Raw genomic sequence first — 16,547 nt, 5'->3', positions numbered from 1 at the left:
AAGACAGCGTCACCCCTGCACCCAGCCCACCCCCCAAACTCTCTGGATGGAGACAAGGAAAATCAAAAGCCTTCCATCCACTGGGCCTGTGGATGAAGTGCTGGGCCAGAGGTGGAGATTAAGAGCCAGAACACATTTTCATGGACCACCTACTATGTGCCAGACACTCTTCCACCACACGACAGGAAGAGGTCTCGGGGGAAGCCACATGCAAAACTACATCCCTGTTCTCATCCCAGCTGTGCACAAAACTACATCCCTGTGGGAGAGAAGGTGACGAGCAATAAGCAAAGAACTAGATAATATTATGTCACAGGGTACTCGGTGCTGCAGAGAAAAGTAAAGCCATGTGAAGACAGGCAGTTCACAGAGGCAGGTTGGGGAAGGATGGACTCCCAAGGAAGGTGGCATTTCAGCAGAGAGAACCCCCACTCTGTTTGACCCCAGAGCCCACTCCCTGGGCATGGGTATCGGGGAAAGAAAACGTCCATGTAGCCCCTAGCATACACACCTGTGGCCTCTTAGACAGTACCTTTGGATATACACTACCATATGTAAGACAAATGAGAAGAATCAGCTGTAAAGCACAGGGAACTATACTCGATATCTTGTAATAACAATCTAGAAGGGAAGAGGACCTGAAAAAGAGTATATATGTACACACACACACACGCACACACATATAATTGAATCACTTTTCAGTACACCCAAAACACTGTATATCAATTACGCTTCAATAAAAAACACCTTTTAAAAAGCACGTTTGTTGATCACTCGTTTGGGGCTCACAGACCCCACAGCAGGTGTGTGAACAGGAGGGGAAACCCTTCCCCTCCCTCACCCCCAACCCCCCAATTTCAGGCTCTCCCTCCGGCCCTGCGGCGGGGCCATCAGCAGGGTACTTACACAAAGCACGTGAAGGACCACCGCCCCCTGTCTTCGGTCCTCGTTGGTGAAGATGTCATTGGGGAACTCGTGCAGGGCTGCGGGATGGAGAGAGAAGAGCAGCTCAGTATACACAGGTAACAACATTTCAGAGCAGGAAGCCTTCGGAGTACTGCCTTCCTCAGTCTACCGTGAACTTGGATGAGGAAAAGTGACATCTGTAAGTTCAAAGTTCACACATCTCTAACTGGGAACTTGGTGATTCCTCCTGATAAGCATAGAGGCAACAAATCTCGGTCAGGTTAGAAACACGTAGGGCTGTGACCCCAGCAGACATGCTCAGGATCCATGGTCCTGCCACCTGCCTGGTTCCCGCTCATCCCCTGCAACATGGGGGTGGCGTGGAGTTCACCACCTGTGACCAAGGGTCATGAGGACACCTGGGAACCACTACTGTGCAGGTTTGTGTTCTAATATGCTGACAACTTCATTCCAGCGCATTCGTTTCCTTCTGCAGTGTCACACGTCTCCTTGCAAATACTTAAACGTTTTTCCCGAGCAGAGGTCTGCAGGCCTCAAGGGTTACCCGGGGGTCCGTGGCACATGCAGGGTTAAGTCCTTGCTCTGAACTGTCCTTTCCTTGTCCTGCTCTTGCCCTGGCTGGGGGCCCCCTGGCCTCTTATACTCCCTCTTCCTGCCTCCTACTTCTAAACCACATTGCCCTCTGCTTCCTAGGAAGTCCAGTGCAATGCAGAACACATAAGAAATGTTCCTTTCTGCCCACTTCCCAAACCCAGACACAGATGGCTGCTGTGCAGTAAAGATAAGAAGGAACCCTGCAGGGCAGGCCTGTCCCTCAACTTTCTGGTTCAGGTTGCCCAGCACTGTCTGCCCCCAACCCAGGGGTGCTTGACTCTGGCCAAACCTGAACCCCACTCCATGCTTCTGAAGACAACAGGCATCGCCCATAGCTGCACTGCTCCTTCCTGATGTGCCCTGGGGATGGGCTGGCCGTGGTGGGTAGACAGAGCCTCTGACAGCAGGACATCTGCACAGGTTTGGGCAGAATTCACAGCAGCATACGCAGTGGCCTCTGCTCCCAGCCAGCCGGCACCCACCCACCCTGCACTTGACACCCACTATGCCTCCGACCCTCCCAGAAAGCTGTTGCTTCTGGATTGTAGATGAGAAAACCAGGGGCAGCAGGACTGGACAGTGTGCTGGAGCATCCACAGCAAGGGCCATGTACCCAGAAGACCAGCCCGTGACGCCCTCACGGCTGTGACCTCTTGGCTCCTGGCACTGCTTGCACATCTTATTTCACCTGGTGACCTCTTCCTTCTGGGGGGCTTCTTCCTAGTGGGGACCTGATCCGATCTATATTCAGCCCCCACACACCAGAGGAGCAATCTGTGCAGCTGCCACGGGGCTTTTCAGTGCAGGGGTAAATGTGACCAATCCGCTGCCCACCTTCCTCCAGAGGTGGAGACGGGCCAGTATGCAGGTTACTGTATCCATCAGGACAGCCTTGGGAAACTGAAGCCAGGGTCTGCCTTGTGATGGGCACCATGCAAAACCACCATGCAAAACTGCCATGCATGGGGACCGCTTACCATCAACGAGGAGGAGGAGGGATGTGAGGGGCATCAAGGTGCCCCTGGCACTGATACATGGAAGCCAGCCCACTGCCTTCCCTCCTACCCCTCCTGTTGAGAACAGCATATGGAGGGAATGAAGGCCATGGTGCAGGCAATCCTACCAGTCTGCAAGATGCCCACACTGTGCCCACTCTGTCATCCTTGTCTCTCTACCAGAGCCCCCAAGAATGGTTTGGTCAAGGGCACCATGTCAGTAAGTGACACATTTTTATGTTTTGAATTGAGGCATTTTGAAGGACTGTTGCTAATGCTGAAGCTTCAATACCTTGGTCACCTGGTGCAAACAGCCAACTCATTGGAAAAGATCTTGATGCCGGGAAAGACTGAAGGCAAAAGGAGAAGGGGGTGTCAGAGGATGAGATGGCTAGATAGCATCATCAACTCAATGGACATGAATTTAAGCAAACTCCAGGAGATAGTGGAGGACAGAGGAGCCTGAGATGCTGCAGTCCATGGGATCACAAAGTTGGACATGACTTAGCAACTGAACAACAACAATTTTTATTTTAAATGCCCTGGGTGCTCAACAGTGAGTTCAGAAGTGGAATGACCAGGACCAGATGGATGTTCTGGGCTTTGAGTTTGATAGGAGAGGGTCTCAGCAGAGATCTGGATTCCCAATCAACCCTGGGGCCTGACTGGGGCTCTTGGATAGGCCTAGGCCGAGAGCTAAGCCCTTGGATGGGGAAGGACCCACAGAGCCCAGTGCTGGCTCTGGACCCGCAGAGTGAGCGCTGTCCAAAGTGCTGGCCCAGGAGGTGTTGGGTGGGGGTTGGGGTAAGAGGGTAGGGCTGGGGACCAGAACACTCTCCTTCAGGCTCCTCCTTCCTCAGTGCTCAGGGGAGTGGGGAGCTTGGCAGTGTCCCCTTCTTGATCTGTCTTCCCGGCCTGGTGTCTGACTCATCACCAGCTAGAAACTCCCAGTCCTTGGTCAAGGGTGCCTCCTGCTGTCAGAACCCATGACTGGCCAGGAGAAAATCAGTGAAATTCTCCATGAGATGATCCTGTTACCCAAATGCTAGTCCATGTGCCTGACATGCAGTGAGGCCAAATGATACTGAAATGCTGGCGTTCAGAGCAGAGAAAAATTTACTTCAGGGCCTAGCAAGGCTGAAGCAAGGCTCATGCCTTAAAAACCCCAAACTTCCTGAAAACTCTCAGCAAAGCCCTTTTCTAGGAAAGGGGAGGGAGAGGCATGGTTGTTGTTGCAAACTTCCTGGTGTCAAGCCCTTTATTCCTGAGGTCAGGTCATGGTCAGGGAACGACATGCTTGTCAATCTCCACCAAACAGATGTGATTCTCTCTCTGACAAGAAAGGGCAGGTCCCAAGGCACAACTTCCACCCTCCGAGGTCTAGGGACTGGTTAAGAGGAGGCAGAGATCAGTTGTTGGCTCCTTCAGGGCCAAGTCTCCAGACCCTGTCTAGCTGTCAGAGCTGAGGGAGCCAGACCCCCAGGACCCAACTGGCCCTCAGGCTCCTCAGTCTGCATAGACAACAGGGAGTGGGTCTGGCAGGACACAGTCCCAGCCTGGTCCCTGGGCCCGCCCAGCTCACCTGCTGGCCCAAGCCTGGGTGAGCTGGAGGACCCTGGGAGAAGGCCAGGATCCACCTCTTACCTCACTCTCCACCTGATGACCACCACTCTGCTGACCGTTGGCTGAAATGCCCATGATTGGTGGCTCATTGACAGCTGGTTGCCTGTTCTTGGGACCCACTGCAGTGCTGACCAATGGCTGAGCAGGACCACTAACGGTCACTCACTGACAGTTGGTCACTTGGGGTGGGGCCCATGGCGGGACCAACCAATGGCTGAGAAGGACTACTAACGGTCACTCATTGACTGTTGATCACTTGGGGGCAGGGCCCACAGCAGCACCAACCAATGGCTGAGCAGGACCACTAATGCTCACTCATTGACAGTTGGTCATTTGGGGGCGGGGCCCATGGTGGGACCAACCAATGGCTGAGAAGGACCACTAACGGTCACTCATTGACTGTTGGTCACTTGGGGGTGGGGCCCATGGCGGCACCAACCAATGACTGAGAAGGACCACTAACGGTCACTCATTGACAGTTGGTCACTGTTGGGGGGGTGCCCACCGCAGTGTCGACCCATAGTTGAGCAGGACCACTAACAGTCCTGAGAAACCATTGCCTGCTAATGGGGTGCAGGGTGTAATGGCACACAGCAAGGGCCTGGCTCTATCACTATCCCACTGCAGAAGCACGGGGCTGTGAGCAGAGTGGCTGGCCCTGCCGGACCTCCTCCCTGAGCTGGAGGTGACTGGGCAGGTGCTGAGACAAACAGTGGGTGTGACCAGTCGGGAGGGTTGGAAGGCAGAGGACAGTCAGTTAAATGCTTTTCAATTGCTTCCAGAACAATGACAACATTCTTACTTGGTGGTTCCCAGTCATGTGGAAAGAATGGCCAGGTAAGAATCCCCCAGGAAGCCTCACCTGATGTGGGTCCCACTTTATGACAGCTCCTCTGAAAACATGCACTGGGCTGATGATGAAATTATTATGATTTCAGAGAGCTAATACATGACTTGCAAAGAAGACTGTAATCATTTTCAATTCCATCATGTTGGAAGCTTGTGTGACTGATTGGCAAAGACCAGTACCTGAGGACCCCAGCCACAGGGGACATGACTCAGGAGCCCCATCACCAGAGACCCAACTGGGGCAGCAGTTTCTTTGCGGGTAAGCCCCCAAAGCTCATCACTTTTCTCATTAGTAACCCTCTGCACCCCATATGCACCCCACACAGTGCCTGCTGGTACAAAGTTATTTCATGAAGTGTTGCCTTGTCCTGGTTCTAAAGCAGTTTGATGTGATGGTGTTTAATCTCCTTAAGGCAAGGGTCAGCTTAGGCCGAGGAAAGGGCCCTCAGTCAGGCGTCTGGAGATGTGGGGCTCATCCCCAGGACTATTGTGGTGTGGCTTTTGCCAACGTGTCACTTCATCTCTCTGGGCCTCAATCTGCCTGCTGGCCCATATGAAAAATGGCTGCAGTTTCTTGTCACTGCTCCCTCCAGTCCATGCAGAGTAGGGTCAGTGCATACAGCAGGTGCCTAATATGTGTTGACAGAATGAAGACCTCTGAGGGGAGGAGACGGGGTCCCTGACTGCAGATAGCATGAGCTGACCTTGCCCAGCTGGACTGGTGGTTCAAGAGCTGCCGGTGGTGGTTGAGTTAGCTTCTCTGAGGCCGAACAAGCCCCCATGTGAGGCCAGCACAGACTCTGGGCCACAAACTCACCCAAACAGTGCTTTCAGAAGGGCCACATCTGCCTCTGAGAAGAGTATACAGAGATAGAGTGGCCCAATGGCTCTGCCCAGCGCTTCTAGCCTCGGCTTCCTTAACATTTTCCTTTGGCTTAGGCTTTGAGTATGAACCCACTGTGGGAAATGAGGCCTGGGTTCAGGGCCCACCTCTGTGACTCATGGGTTTTCTTTTCCCCTCTCTGAGCCCACCTCCTCCATCAGTGAGAAGGTGTGTGGAGGCCATCCGTGTAAAGTTGCTGGGAAGCGCACAGACAGTGTGTGAAACACCTCTGCCATGCCATACTTCCTGGGTACCTATCGCTGTTCTTGTTCATTTTAACAGTGATAGGAGGCAGGCCCAGCAGGGGGCCGAGGACACATTCCTCACGATGTCGGTGTTAAAACCCGCTGATCACCAGATCCTGCCTGCCTCCCCTGGGTGTCTCTTTCTCCAGGATGGTGTTTGGTCTGAAGGAGCCGCACGAGTGCCTGAGCCTCTGATAAGTGCTTCCTGTGTACAGGCTGTTGGGAGTCCAAGGTCCTCGTGTCATGCTGGCAATAGCGACACATCCAGCCGAAGTTTCCCCCAAATACCTTCAAAATCCTCAAAGTCTCTTTTTGCTCCTCTTCTTCTCCCCAGAATTTTCTTTCCGGTACATCTTGCCAGTCTGGGCCAGGCAGCCGGCAGAAGCAAGCAGTGCTGTTCCCATGGAAACCACAGAGCCCGGAGGGAGCGGATTCCCCTTACCAAGGCAACGGCAATCAGCGGCCTGCTTCTCTCTCCTGGCTGCTTTCCTGGGCCTGAGTTTGATGAGTCTAAATGGAAGTCTGAAGGGGATGGAGAGCTTTTTTTTTTTTTAAATGCAACAGGGACTTTCCTAGCATCTTTAGACATACTAATTGCATACTGATCAAATGAAGTGGCTCAAGATGAAAATCAACACACCTAAAAAGGCCCAGCTCCCTGAAAATACCTGAGTGAAAGGAATCTGGGCCTCTGTGACCAACACAGTACCCTGCTCTCGTCCAGTTCTTTTTTTTTTTTTTTTTTTTAAATCATGAAATACTTAGAGCATCTTGATTGCCTGGCCCCTTGGGAATTGCACCAAGAACTGAGGTCCTGACACTGCCCAGTTCCCCTCTGTGGCAATGGGTGACTTCAAGCTTCTGTTTTAGACACTCTAATATATCTTGCTGCTCCCTGGGCCCCTGGCAGACACCCTGGGAAGCCAAGTCTGCCAGGTGTGGTGACAGCCCCCACAGAGCCCTCTTGATGCTCTGTTGGTGGTCCCATTATGCTGTGCTGGCATGTAACTTTCCAATAAACTGCAGTCATGCCTTGGCCTAAATAACCCTATGAGCTGCTGGGTGGCAGGACCTCTCTCAGGGCAGTACCCACCAGGCCAGGGCCACAAAAGAGAATGACACCGAGTGAATGGAATCAGACAGACTTTCTCCTAGGACACAGCTTCTATATGCACCTAGGACAGAATTATTAGCTGAAAAAATGACACTGGGAGGCACAAATCAATAAAACACCCAAAAACTGAATTTCAACCTGAGTGGTCTTTCAGGCTGTGGACAAATAACCCATTCTTTCCATTCTAAGACCTGGAAGGAGCACAGGTCTAAGCCTCCTGCGTGGTTAGGTGGGGCCATGCAGATGCTTTGGTTAATGAAATGTGAACAGAACAACAGGACGTCTGTTTTCCTGGGTCAACCTCCATAGCCAGGGTCTGACTCACTATCTTGTGTGCTCTTGGCTACGTGTCAGGAACGAATCTTTCATCAACCAGGGTCCCTGAGTCAGATATTAGAATCCCATCCCCCTGAAGTGCACATTTGGTAGCCTGAGTAATAAACAGCACTTGTAATCTCCTTAGCCACTGAGATTTGGGGCTGTTTGTTACCCAACATATCCAAGCCTACTCTGAGCAATGCAACAGCAAATGTGTCTTTGGCATCCCTATGGCATTTTGCACTTGAGGATCTGCCTTGAGACAATCTTTCATTTCTCCTGTCTTCTCTACTAGACTGTGTGAGGGTAGGAAAGGTGGGAGGAAATTTGTTCTTCTGTGCATCCCCCGTGCACAGCTAAATGCCTGCAGCAGAATAGTTGCTTTATGAGTATTTACTGATCTAATGAACACATGTGTCATCACTGAAGGCCCTTGAACAAGATTATCTGTGAAAGAATCTGTGAAAGTGGATGTATTCACAACTTGAGAAGTTTCAGGCATTCCAGACTCAGTGAGGTTGAGCAGGACATGGGGATGCGATGGGGAGCATGTTGGCAACAGGCGGGTGCAGGCTGCTGTGAAGTCATCATTTGAACTTGCTCCTCAGTCCAAGGACTGTCAGTAACATGGGAAAACTTAGCAAATCAAAACCATGCAATGAAATACATACTTATTTAGCTCTTACCATGCTCTCAGTATCTTATTCAGCCCCAGTTCTAGAAACATGAAGGATACACAGTCCTGGCCATTGAGGAGTTAATACAAGGTTAGGCTGGGAGCAAGGGAACCCTCAACTCTGAAGTCACACCAATAACATGTGTCCCAAATTGAAGCAGAAAAGTAATCTTTATGGAGTAGTGTAAAGATGTATTTACCACTTTTTCATTGCTTCTATGGGATAGGAATCATTATATAACTTCAACTTTCAGAGGAGGAAACTGAGGCTCAAAGAAATTAAGTAACCAGCCCACAGTCACACCATGTTCTTGGAGGAGCCATCATAATTGGGGTCTGACTTCCTAGCATGTTGATGTTTCTGCAATAGAAAAGGCAGAGTGAATGGAATCAGACAGCCTTTCTCCTAGCACACAGTTTCTGTATGCACCCAAGAGAGAATTATTAGGTGAAAAATGACACTGGGAGGAACAATTCAATAAAACACCCAACAACTAAATTCCAACCTGAGTGGTTGGAATTGGGTTTTTTGTCCCTTTCTGTGACTTTTTGGGACACACGTCCCTCACTTCAAAAGCCAGAAGCAAAGTTCCAGACTCAAATGGGTTAATGTGTGTGTGTGGAAACAAGACTGTGAACAGCACCTCTATGAAGGAGAATGTAACAGAGGTGGTAACCAGGAACCTCAATCCAGGGTTCCTCCAACTATTACTACAAAGGCATCATCAATCAAATTCACTGACAAATGTCATTTCAGCCAAATGTCTATGTGTTGACGTATGCTCGTCAGGCAGCCAGGATTTTCTAAGAACCTGAATACCTAGATTTGAAGACCTTCTTCACCACTCATGAGTTCTGTGGCCTTGCACAAAACTCCTGAGACTTCTCCAGTCTTAATTTCTTAATGTGCAAAATAAGGGCATGAAAACAATACCAGTTTATGTGATTAGGAGGATTAACTGTGATGATCCCTGTGAAATACCAAGTACCTACAATTAGATAAATAATTATCAAAGGGTTGCTCCTTTGATTCAAATAATGAGGAAGGAGAAATACGGACAGGAGTTGTTTCCCTGAGGCATCCATGCCCACCTTCCTAGAGTCCCATCATGTTCATGCTGGGCAACCCCATCTCTTTTGCATCTCTTTGCCTGAGGGCTTTCTCCAAGGCTGACCATGGGTGCTCTGCCCTGTTACTGCAGGTTGGAGAAGCTCGAGAATTCTTATGACTCTTGGCCCCAAGAAGGCCAGGAGAAGCCCTCCACCAAAGTCTGATGGAAGGCTGGGTGTGTTAGTATCCCAACTCCCTCCCCACACAGGTGGGGTCACGGGGCACATTCTGCGCTGTTTGCTGCTGTTCTCAGAGGGACTAAGCTCCAGTTTCTCAGAGTGACAGCTGGCTTCGTAACATTCCTTTGATTGATTGCCTTTCCTTCCTTGTCTCACTTCCCAACTCCCCTGCCTAAGTCATCTCCAAAATAAACTTGTACTTGAGCTTGCTTCAAGGCCTTCTTCTGGCAAATCCATATCTATACAGAGGGAACTAGGAATTCTGCAGTCTTGTACCCTCCACTTCAACAAATGCTAGTCTTTCCAGCAGAGAATTCATCCATATTCAGGTGAATTTCCCTCCAATCAGGGCCTCATTCCCATGCATTTATAGAGAAGTGATGCACCCTGCCTTGTCAACAGCAGCACAGAACCACCTCCCTCCTAAATGCAGGTTGAGAGACCATCTTTGCCCCCTTTTTTGTGGTGCAGACGTTGATCCAGCACCCAAGACAAGCTCCTTGATTTCCACTCCAGGGCTCTTTTCTCTCATGTCCATATTGGCAGAAGATTTTAAACAACCATCCCACAAGCTTTTCTCCTGGAAGGGAACAGACATTCTTTGCAACTGAAGAACCCCAGTCATTAGCTACATAGAATTTTGGCCTGGCAGGGCCCTGAAGTGTAATTTGATGAACTAGAAACATATTTCTTTATCAATAATAAAAAGCTGAGGCACCCACGCTGCTCATGTGTCTGAGCCAGCAGCTACTGTAGAAAAATACAGTGATCCCACGAACAACACTGTGCTCTCAGGCCACAACCATGGCCGCAGAGAGGAGGCCTCTTTGCAGAGGCAATAGCCTGCCACTCGCGTTTGCTGCTCCTGCGGGATCATCATGGCTATGTCAGTAATGAATTTTTATTAAAGGAAATGAAATATTTATGGTAAATATGTCTGCGGTGCTCAGAACTTTATGGTCTCCTTGGACTGCTCTGTTCCTCAAAACGTCCCTTGGTGCCAACGGCAGAGACAGGATGTTTGGATGGATGAACAGGGGTCTGACCCAGGTAGTGCATCCCTCGTGTTCTCACGTCTGCTTATTGATCCAGAGAAATGCAGACCGACAAGCTGACGTGTGCAGAAACCCGCTGCATAGCTCCTCAAGGCAACACACGAGGGCTGGAAAGAATGCCCACTGCTGAGAAGCACCCTGGGAGAGAACGAGGCTCTGTGAAAAACTTTCTTAGGAAAAATGTAATTAAATAGTTCTTTTTGAATGTCACAATTCCCTACAGGAATCTACGTTGAACACGTTCACTCTTTCAGCATTTATTCTACTGAAGATGAAGTGTGCACGCCAAATGACTGGTAGTTTCAAAATCGGTGATTTTTTAAAACATTAACTCATCACATTTCAGAGCTAGAAGCAACCTTTAGGGTTCTGTTGGTCTACAGATGGAAAGGTAGTTAGCATAAGGACTTGATGAGAAATGCTGTTGAAGTTCTCCTCTGCTTCCCCTTTTAAAACCTGCTTTCTTTTTTCTCCATGATATTATTCCATGATCACCAATTTCAGGGATAGAAAGTAGAGGTCATTTCATATGTTCATCAGTTGATTGGTAATGACTGACTGCTAGGCTGCATCATCTGGGATGGGGTTCGTTGTGGTGAAGCACCGTGATCCACTAACAATGGCTCTGCCATGGCTATGGGAAAGGAAATGGGGGCATGTGTGCTTCTTATTTCCCTGCACTGAGTTCTGCTGACAAAATCCTAAAAATAAAGCAAATTGTCCCTTCTCATTCCTGGTAATAGCGATTACTGTAATTTCTTCTGGTCTTCATCTACCTTAGAGTGTAAACCACTGAAAAGCTGGACAGAGACTAAAAGTGCTTCAATGACCAAATATACCTCAATTAAAAACATATTCAGAACTCAAATTGTAAAAAAAAAAAAAAAAGTTTTAATATGATCCCCCAAAGATGCCAAATATATTCAAGCAGATGTATTAGGGAGCTACTCATTTATAAATATTAGCTTGAAATCTAGTCTGTAGTAATGAAATAAATATCTAAGAAAACTCAGAGCTAGTTGTAGGAAGAGATGTAAATAAACAGATAAACTATTTGGCAAAACACAATTTAGTATTTGATGATCTCTGACCACTCCTTGAGGGAAACATGAAGAAATGTTACCTGGAGGAAACGATTTTCCCTTTGTGTTACCATACATTAGCTATCTTTGAAAAAGCCCCAATGAACTTTTTGGCCAACCGAATACAAACTGATGACAAGAAAGATATCTTAAGAAAGCCACTATGCTGTCTTGCATTTAGCAAAGCAAAACTGGTCACAGATTGGAGCAGAAAGATCAAAGCAAGGGCATCTAGAACCTACTTGAGGTATGTTTAATTTTTGATTGTATATTTACTGTACGGATGGTGCACTGAAGAGACTCTGGATTCTGTTGTCTTCTTCTGAAGAGTGTTGTGTTTTGCTGGAGCAGAAATTTAGATTACTGGTGCTCTCTGGTGCTGGTTTTAAGTTTTTTTTTCTAATAAAGGCCATTTTTATTATATGCTTAGTCCTGGGATATAGTCCTAATAGGTTTCAATGGGAAGTCTGAGTAACAGATTTCTTTAAATTTAGAGACTTGAACTGAAAACTCTTGTCTCCCCAGTGCTGATAGCTACTGAAATGTCTACTTAGCAGTTCCAACCTTTCAGCTGCTGTCCCCCTAGGAAGTGCCTGGAATCCCACACACCCAAAGCATGCACAATTTCAGGGTTAGTCAAGAATTTGAGGGGAATTTATATGCATGCTTTGCGCTCTCCCTCTGAATTTTTCCTTTCTGGGGTATTCCCCAAATCCCGGCTACTCTGGGAGCACCTCACACTAATCTCTGATGGATTGCGCCAATAAGATCACTGCTCTTGCTCTGCTAGAGCTCTATCCCCATGCACTGTACATCATGGGAACTTGCTCTGGGAAAAGCACCAATGGGTGTGACCCTCACACAACATAGTTTCCTTCTTTCAAACCTCATATACTCTCTATTCTCTGCTTGCTTTATTTATTCACTTTCTGGAGCCTTTAAACAATTGTTTTTCTTTATTCTATTTAGAGTCTATAACCATTCCTACAGGAGGATTAATCCAATATAAGCTACTCTACCATGATGGGAAGTCTAAAGTCCAGAATATATCCTAGATCATAACCTGCCACAGAAGAATGTCCAGTAAACTAAATGCGCGTGAATGTTTTTCCAAACTTGCTACTAGTTGTATTAAATCCTCCATGGAACTACTGTAGTCCGAAATAACTGTGTGGTCCACTGGTAAATAACACCCCAGGGAAAGTGAAGGTAACTAGATGGGCAGGCAAGTTATGATGGAAGGGCTAGGAGGCAACCTAGTTTCATCCTAATTCATATGGATAAACCAAGGATTGGACAGAGAGAGATCAGTACAGTGTAAGATTCCAGGAAGAGACGTGGCAGCCTTGCAAAGCCCTCAACTATAAATATTTCAAGGTCAAGGCAATCCAAAGACACATCTGCGGCAGTTCTGACGTCTCTGACAGGTGATGCCCGAAGGCTCAGAGGCAGGAAAGTGTGTTAGGAGGCAGAGTGCTATCAGAAACCAGTTACAGCCAATGAAGTGGAATCATATCCTGCTCTCCTTTGGAGCCTAGAGGTCCTCTTACATGTTCCCCAGAGTGTCAGATTTTGACATTCCACCTGAATTTGGCAGATTGAAATTCACAGCAATAGAAGGTAGGTGTTTAATAAAGGCTTTTCAAGTCCAGACAAATTTATGAAGCTTTAGAAACAAGAAAGAGAAGCATGCAGCAAACAAACTTGACTAAATCTGGCCACTACCTAAATAAAATAAAGGTAATCACGTCTATAATTTTTTTTAAAAAGGAAGTAAAGGGAAATTCTGCTCATTTCCTGAATTAGTTGAGACCAAACTCATAAATACAACAACTGGTGTTCACAGTGAGGAGGGAAAGGTTTCACTTTGTTCTGGTGTCAGAACTCCCTCACATTCCCCGTGACAAGTCAGCGACCACTGGGCCCCCTCGGAATCCAGGATTTCTGTGTCATTTCTGACTAGCTCATGTCTTTCTATGTGTGATATTTCACTGCAGGGTTGGGTGGAGTTGAAAACACAGTCAAAGAAATCCTTAAAGAAATCAACATAATTATTTTGGGACAAAAAGATGCAGAGGCAGTGGTATAAACTTTGGGAAGTAATAAACTTGATCATGATGTCATTGAGACCAGAGGCAAATGGACACATTTACTGTCATAAGCCAGAAAAAATTTTTATCCCATCTGAAGCAAAGGCTAATCCAAGACAATGAGCATCCCCTCACCATCCCCACCATCAGAGGACTGGATTAGTCCGGACTTAAGGATGTGGACTTGCAGTTCACCAGGCACACTGGACAGATGAATGAGGTGTGGTAACTTTGTTGACTTCAAAGGACGGAAAAGAAATTCATATTACTTCCTCTGATCTTTTCTCATGTAAACATTGAATGGGGGGGCATTTCATATAGATCTATGGACAAAACCTATTAAAATATTTTTTAAAGAAGTGATCCTTTTAGTGTTCAAGATATGTATTTTTTGGGGGGCAGGGGAGGTGGCTGGGAAGAGGTAAAATAATTATTCTGGGAGTGACTCCAATGTTTGCATTTTCTTGCATAGGTCAAATAAATATGACCAGACTGTCAAACTTACTGCACGAAGATCTCTGATCTCCTAGGTAACAATAAGGTGGGCAGATAGGCAAAGCTACTTTTTCCTCTGAAGATGGAAATGACAAACTCCTTCGAGATCCTGGACCAAGAAAATAAGGTCCAGCCTAATCATGAGCTAATCTAAGAGGCCAGTGATCAGATGCCTGCAGATGGGAGGGCTAGTGTGAGCTGCGTTATCTAGGACACAGAAGCAAACCAAAGGACTTGTTCTCAGTGATTTTAAGCAGATGGTTCTCTCCAAGGATACAAGGTTCCTTTGAGAATGATTCAAAGACCAAAGAGACTGATTTCTTTACAATCACAAATGTATCCTATAATGCTAGCAGGCTTTTCAGGGACACAGACGTGCACACAAACGTTCCCCATCCACTTGACAATGCATGGTGCAGTTGTTACACCCACCACGCTGGCTTAAATCTGGCATAGGATAACTAGGGCACAGACTACACAGCCTTGTCCTCCTGGAGTTTGCAGTCAAGTTGGGGAAGCCAGATTTTAGTGTATATACAAATTGGAGGCTGATAGAAAGCTATATCCCCAAACATACATGTAGGTATATATGTGCATACACATGTGCATGTGTATATGTGTGTATGATACATATCAACTACTGAATAACTATGCCCAAAGGCAGTAGTTGGCCTAAGACAACCAGAACATCTTATGCTTACGGCTCATGACTCTGGGGTTGATCGGCCTCAGGGAGGTGGTCCTCACTTCACCACACTTCGACTACAGTGACCCAGTGACTGGGACTAGAAACAGGAAGCTCCCTCCCTCACTGCCTTTCTGGTACCTGGGGCAGCTCAGACACCCGGGTCTGACACTTCTGGGGCTCCTAGAACCCTCTTTCTTTCTTGAGGTCTCTTCAGCGTGAGGACTTCTCACATGGCCTCGGAGCTACAAAGGCACATGCTTCAAGACAGACACCCAGGAGAATGCCCATAAGTTACGGCCCTTTATGATGGATCCTGGGAAGTCACACAGAGCGATTCTACCACTGTCTGTCATTCAAAGGCCTGACTGCCCACAGGGTGGGGCAGCGGGGGCGGGGGGTGGGGTGGGTGGGTACTGTAGACTCTTTGTCTTGACTTTTGGTGGGAGGTGGGGGAGGGACCCTATTCTGGAAGCACACGTGGTCCTGGATTTATTACCACGGTCATTTGAGAAGATGAACCCAGGCACTGTTTCCCTCTGTCTGAAATGATGTGCTTAGTCGCTCAGTTGTGTCCAACTCTTTGTGACCCCATGGACCTGAGCCTGCCAGGTTCCTCCGTCCATGGAGATTCTCCAGGTAAGAATACTGGAGTGGGTTGCCGTGCTCTCTTCCAGGGGATCTCTTCCCAACCTGGGGATCGAACCCAGGTCTCCCGCATTGCAGGCGGATTCTTTACCATCTGAGTCACCAGGGAAGCCCTATCTGAAATGACAACTTTATAGCTATATTTACAATGTATCCATTAATATGGATCAGAGTAGGTGGTATTTAGAGTCAGGAACCGAAGTCCCTGTGTGAGCCAGCAGGTAAGGGCCACATGTGGTGAGTCAGTCCTGAGTGGAGCCTTGAAGAAAGGGAAGCCGGGAAGGAGGCCCTCCCAGGTGGGGAGGAAGCGGTAACCAAGGTGTGGAGGGGGGAGAACCACAGCTTCTAGGTTCTAATGAGGTGGGGACTCTTCCATGTGGTTCTCCTTGAACAGAAGCCAAGCTCTCCAGTGCAAACAGTGGGAGCTACTCATGCACAACCCGGTCATTGCTTTCCTTCTGTGACCCTCCCTAATCCTCACAGCTACCCAGACAGCTCTACAGACAGGGAGACTGAGACCAAGTTCACAAAGCCCATGTGCCCTTGGGGCAGACCCTCTAAGGGGGCACCCTTTCTTCCCCTCCCACGAGTCGGGGCTCAGCTCGCATTTCCCCAGGCTCACAGAGATCAAGCACACGCTCATGAGAACCCTCGCTTTGTTTTTTCCAAAAGAAAACACTTCACCCAGAATCTACAAGAGCCTGTGGAATTGCATTGAATTTCATGGTACATTAGAACCCAGAATAGGACCCAAGACGAAAACTGGCCAGGTTTCCTGATTAGCCGTTTACTAAGCCTCAGGCTAGAGAAACAGAACTCTGGACTGTGTTGAGTCTGGGATTCTGCTCCACCGCGTGCCTTGTGGTGAATAGCTTTCTGCATCCAGGGCTTCCTATTCAAACGGAACAATTTTCTAGTCCCTTCCACCCCAAAAGGAGCTGACTCGGCATTCTCACCTTATGTAAGTGCTGCGAATGT

The 16,547-nt window shown here is 48.0% G+C and overlaps 1 protein-coding gene across 1 annotated transcript in view; it reads right to left on the bottom strand.

Moving 5' to 3' along the window:
* SLC24A3 (solute carrier family 24 member 3) overlaps positions 1 to 16,547 on the bottom strand; it is a 426,143-nt gene that overhangs the window by 159,693 nt on the left and 249,903 nt on the right. Inside the window, exon 3 of the mRNA XM_065919590.1 lies at positions 907 to 983. Coding sequence (XP_065775662.1) covers positions 907 to 983 — 77 coding nt within the window. The remainder of the gene's footprint in view (positions 1 to 906; positions 984 to 16,547) is intronic.

Source organism: Muntiacus reevesi, chromosome 2 (assembly GCF_963930625.1).
Source record: "Muntiacus reevesi chromosome 2, mMunRee1.1, whole genome shotgun sequence".
Classification (NCBI taxonomy): Eukaryota; Metazoa; Chordata; class Mammalia; order Artiodactyla; family Cervidae; genus Muntiacus; species Muntiacus reevesi.
The sequence above is the reverse complement of the archived record's forward strand: the minus strand, read 5'-3'. Positions and strand labels throughout refer to the sequence as shown.